The sequence below is a fragment of the Micropterus dolomieu genome, linkage group LG16 (genome assembly GCF_021292245.1).
Source record: "Micropterus dolomieu isolate WLL.071019.BEF.003 ecotype Adirondacks linkage group LG16, ASM2129224v1, whole genome shotgun sequence".
NCBI lineage: Eukaryota > Metazoa > Chordata > Actinopteri > Centrarchiformes > Centrarchidae > Micropterus > Micropterus dolomieu.
In genome coordinates, this window is record NC_060165.1 from 7534401 (window position 1) to 7540184 (window position 5784).

General features: G+C 39.6%; 1 protein-coding gene across 1 annotated transcript; it reads left to right on the plus strand.

Annotated features, from left to right (window-relative positions):
• Positions 1–41: 41 nt before the first annotated feature.
• On the plus strand, positions 42–5734 carry arl1 (ADP-ribosylation factor-like 1). The gene is made up of 6 exons (XM_046072678.1): positions 42–185; positions 960–1097; positions 1997–2078; positions 3073–3184; positions 4084–4262; positions 4580–5734. Exons 1-6 carry the CDS (start codon positions 182–184, stop codon positions 4608–4610), a joined length of 546 nt encoding a protein of 181 aa, XP_045928634.1. The 5' UTR covers positions 42–181; the 3' UTR covers positions 4611–5734.
• Positions 5735–5784: the final 50 nt, after the last annotated feature.

The following is a 5784-nucleotide window of genomic DNA, read 5'->3' on the forward strand; positions in this document are numbered from 1 at the left end:
GTATAATAGCTATCACAGTTTACGATTAACTTCCGTTTTGAATGTGTCTAATGTTGCGAAACTAAATCCACGCGAGACTTGGTGACATCGTTCAGCGACACGTCAACTACACGGAAGAAGGTCTCTATCCAACTCATGATCCAGCCTGCATTGCTGATATAAGAACGGTAGTCTTGTCGAAATGGGTGAGTATTTTAATATTGGTCGATAAAATATGAATTTATCCTGTAAGTACTTATGTCCTACATGCGTATAAATAATTAGATCCCGGTATATCTCTCTTTTTTGTCTGCCTGCTCAATTTACGCGCAGTGCGACTGCTGCCAGCTCGGTAGCTAACGCTAACTTAGCGATTTACAGTGAATACCGTATGTTTTTTATCCACGGTGTTTTGGTGTGGACAGTTCCTAAACGTTTCCCTTACAATCTATTCAGTTTAGCTGTTTAATGATATGTACATATTGGCATCAAGGACATAAGAGATAAAGCACGACAACATACCGTCCACATTTAATTCCAACATGCCATAACGTCAGATGCTATAGCTAGGCTAACGTCAGCTAACTTGCTCCACCACCTGAGTGAGGATGACAGGAATAGTTTTAAATAGTCCCAAATATAGAAAAGCGCACTCTTACACGTTGAATTCACTCTCATGTTTTAATGAATTTCTCTCCCCTCTGTAATCCTTGTAGGACTCGCATAACCCATACTTTGGTAGTTGATTAACTATTGGTTAACTATTATAGTTTTTATTATTTGAGTTAATATTAGGTTAATCCAAACGATCAAAAGTCAAAACGATGAAAAAATGTCTTTCATTACCAGATACCAAAGTGATGTGTTAAATTCACAATAAAGATGGAACAAACATGTTGTTTGTTTTATTTTTCTTTCCATCCATTAATGGAAAGCTACTTTTACCAACACTAATTTCATTATTTGTGTCTATTCTTCAGGCGGTTTATTCTCCAGTCTCTTCTCGGGCCTGTTTGGCACCAGGGAGATGAGAATTTTGATCCTCGGTTTAGATGGCGCTGGAAAAACGACCATTCTGTACCGGCTGCAGGTTGGAGAGGTGGTCACCACAATCCCCAGTATGTACTGGTTTGCTCTATCTTTTTATTTCCACACCTGTTTACCTGTTTGTTCCTCTTCACATTACATCCTTAGATTCATGTCCGTTAGCATTCAGTTTATCGGATGCACTGTATTTAAGATAGTGGTATGAGAACAACCTGTTTATGTACAGTAATTAGATTATGAATGGCTTCGACCAGTAATCATGCAGGCTGATGTGTCTACAGGGAGAGGCTTCGTAAGCACAGGCAACCAGTCTGGTCAGCTTTCTTCTTTAACACAAAAGTGCTTTGACTTGAGATGCACAAAGCTGGTGTGGAAAAACAGGTTTCCCTTGCTTTACATTATATTACATTACAGCTAGTAGATGGTTTACTGAGCCTGTACAAACCAGAAGTTTGCTAGGCTGCCAGCGAGAATAGCTGAGCTATCTCACGGTCTTACGAATGAGTTTAGATTTTTAATCAAATCAATATTTTGATTAAAGGGCCGTTATGATCAAAACTGACCTACAGAATGTATAGGTCAGTTTTTGATTTTTAAAAACACGATGGAGAAATGGAAGTATGTAGACACACATGCTGTTTTTAAAGCAACATTATTTAGCCTGATCAAAATCATGACGATTCCAAAAGATTTTCTGGTCTTTTATGGACAGGTTTACAAACAAATTTTGATTTAATGACACGGTGCCTCAACAGTTCTGGTACTGTTTCAGCAACATTTTCTCCTGTGAATGTTCAGATACAGAATATTTGAGTGACTGATATCATGACATCTCAAACTGCCCTTAACCTGTGTCACTGTGATTTGTGAACCATGACAAACAGTATATATCATAAAGATGCGACATCGGTAATAATCAGACTCATGTTCTCTGCCCTCACTGTACACATTTGGATTTATCTCTGCACAGCAATCGGCTTCAACGTTGAGACAGTCACATACAAGAATCTGAAGTTCCAGGTGTGGGATCTGGGTGGACAGACGAGTATCAGGTGAGTGGTAGGGCTGGGCGGTATATCGGTATAATGAGGTATACCAATATAATTTCAAAAGAGATATAAAATGAGACAATACTGTTTATACCGATATAGTTTGATGTCGAGTTCATTAGTATGTGTCCGTAAAGTCCTGCCAGCGTTTGCTTCTCTCTCTCTCCCACGCTGTGCAGCCCCGCCCCTCCCTCTGTGTCAGCAGTCTTCTTCTCACAAACTCTAACATGGAGGGAGATGCAGTGCCGGTCGACACACTGCTGAAGACCTGGCTTGTAAAAAGAACTAAAAAATAAAAAAACAGTTCAGTCAGTATTTCCCAAACATACACTTTACTTCGGCGGTCCGCCCAGGTTAGGCAACACATTGTAGCATTTTTCAGAGAAGCACAGAGTAATTGCGTTACAAGTCGCGGCACGTCGGATATTTTACCAGAGTGAACCTGGTAACTTAGACAAGCGACAGGGAACACAAGTCAGATGTCATTCGTTAGCTACCACGTTGGTTTTGTTTTAATAGGCTACGTCGTCAACTCATCTACATGCAGCAAAGCTGTTAATGGAATTGTGGGAGGAAAACGTCCAGAAGACAAGTTCTTGTCTTAGGCGACTTTATATAACGTAGCTTACTACTGATGGAGAAAATCACCGCAACAAACTTACAGGGAGAGACAGAAAGAAGCGGGGCGCGCTGATGTGTTCGGTCTGCGAGTGTGAAGAGAACTGAAGGAAGCAGATTCAATAAGCGAGTGACAGTTAAATAATATGGAGAATGAAGTACAATTAAAACAGTGAAATAAGAAACAAGCTGCCACAATTACTACAAACATTCCCGCTAAAATCGACCCGCGACTATGCTGCGGAGCTCCTAGGAGTGAACGTCTGTAGAGAGAAATTTAGGTTTTGTGTTGATCAAATTTAAGATATTAAGTTTTATAACCTCCTTGCCATCTCTTGTCCACTTTCACAACCGTTCTGCTCCTCTTTCTGCATGACAGGCCCTACTGGCGGTGTTACTACTCAAACACAGATGCAGTCATCTACGTCGTTGACAGCAGCGACCGCGACAGGATGGGCATCTCAAAGTCTGAGCTGGTGGCCATGTTGGAGGTAAGTGAGCTTATTCTTAATTACAACCTAAAAACAGAGAACTAAGTCAGATGTGAGGTTATTTCATTACAAGCCTCACCACCGTGCTAGCGGCAAAGCGGTAGGGATGTCAACAACTACTGGATGGGTTTCTATGACACTGAACATCTACAGAGGGTCAATTCATTTCGTCAGAATCATTTTGAGAAAGCCTCACTTTTCCTTCGCTGCCACCATGAGGTCATGATTATCAGTGTGGACTGTAATATCAGTTCAAACTGTAAGAACATAAAATCATTTTAATCATATGAGCAACTGAATACCCAAATTGTAAAATTTAACCACTACTGATGTTTAAATTGAACTACCTCTGAATAGCACAAGCATTAAATATGAAAACGATTTGTCTGAATTTATGGGGTTTTATCATCACCCTCTTTAAAAATGTATAGTAGGTACTTTCAAGTGGTACAATTTCAGAAACCTGAGTTTTAGATAAGTTTTTTTTTTTTTTTTAATTCATGTTCACAAAATGTCTAGTGTCTTCATTTTTTTTTTCTAGTGGCATGAATTTAATTAGTCAAATTCTGAATTAAAACTTAATTCAACTTCTTTAAAACAAGAAATTAGGTTGCTTAAATTGCAGTGGTCAGATCCAGACAAAATGTAAAAATCAAATTTGAACATTTGAAATAGACCTCCTGGAATGGTATTTCAATTTCAGCATTTAGGCGTTTAAGAGTGGTGACATTTCATGATCAAGAATTTAGTTGTTTATAAGTTAAAAGGATTACAGTTGTTTGTTAGTTCTTTATAGCTACCCCTTGGCAAATATCTGGCTTCACTTGCTGGATTTTTTAAAAATAACATCCAACAACATCTGCTTGTCATGTCATTTTGTGACCTTGTGTTTCATCCAGGAGGAAGAGCTGAAGAAAGCTATCCTGGTGGTATTTGCAAACAAGCAGGACATGGACCAGGCAATGACGCCTACTGAGGTGGCCAACGCTCTGGGTCTTCCCGCCCTCAAAGACAGAAAATGGCAGATCTTCAAGACCTCGGCCACAAAGGGCACAGGCCTGGATGAAGCAATGGAATGGTAGGCGTTTACCGTACTTACTATTCAGAGACAATGTTTTAAAATGAGGATGAAGTAGGAAAAACTCACGTCCGGGTTATACTGTATATCTGCTGTAATGAGAGAAATAAGGTGTGATTTTTATTTTCATCTACAACCACATTTGTATTTAACTGAGCACGCTGACCATTTCAAAAACAGCAAAAGACTATGTGGAGGGTTAATTACACTAGATTACTCATTCTCTTCAGCATTAGATCTTATTTAGTACATATTGCAAAACATGTCACCTGTTCCGTGTTTACCGAGGCTAAATTATATTTGCTCTGTCTCCGTAGGCTGGTAGATTCCCTGAAGAGTCGACAGTAAAGTCTCCCACCTGTTCTGTATATATTCCTGACCTTTGACCCTTCTGTATGAAGCCTTGTGACTGACCCCTCCCCACCTGAAGCCTTGGCGAAGCCCTCCCAATGCCTAACGCCTTTCAAGCCTGGGACTTAGAAGCGAAGGCTGCAGTAACGTCTGGACTGGGCACACATTAATTAAGCCCCATCTTTTCCAATGCTGGTGGCACAAGTGAAGGTTTTAGAGAGCTGTATGACTTCAGTGATGGATGGACAACAAGTTAGTATCTACATTTTTTTTATGTTTTGCAAATGCAAAAAAAAATCCTAAACGTTAAATGTTGCTTCTTCTTTTTTAAACCAATCCATTTGTATTAATGCACTCAAATAAGTTCATGCATCAAGCGGAATCAACTACTACAGCCCTGTGAAGCCCGCCCATTCTGTCCCGGTGTAGAATTTCTGAAATCAGGTGTCTTTGCTGGGCAGTGCATCAGTTAAGCCTCATCTTCTGCCGGAGGTGTTAAAGCCAGAAGATGAGTAGTTGATGGGAACCAACGTCAGCAAAAAGATGCAACGAAGATTCACCGGGAGGCAGAGTTTTTCCATCAGGACACGAATATCATCAGAAGTTTCACAGTAGAAATTTCACTCAACCAGAGAGGACATGTCATCACTGAGAAGCAGCTGTTTAACTACCAACTCAGACAATTTTTAATAGTATGCTTGAGCCATACAGAATTTCCATGTTCAGTGCAGCAACTATGAAATTCAACTCTGTTCTACTGGCTTATGAAATATTCTTATTTATTTTGGAAGTCGCAAATTTGGCTTGAAACAGTGAAAAACTTTGCATCTACTAAATGTCCTCTGGCCAGGTATTACTGCAGCCTGGGCTGGTTTTGTACTATATAAGCTGGCAGATGCATGTCATGGATTTCTATTTTTTCCTCCCATTTGTTTGTTTGCCCACTTTAAAAAAAATTATTTAGTAGTTAAAGCCGTTTTCCATTGAAATCCTTGAGTACAGTTTTGGCATTCATTTAGTTACTGAACACTAACTGTATGCTCGAAGTTTTATGGTTGCATATTTATATCTGCTTGTACAGTGAAAATGGTTCTCAGTAAAGATTGCTATCAGTGATTGTACCATTTTGTGTTAAGCCTGTTTGATATTTAAGTAGATACCAGAAGACTGA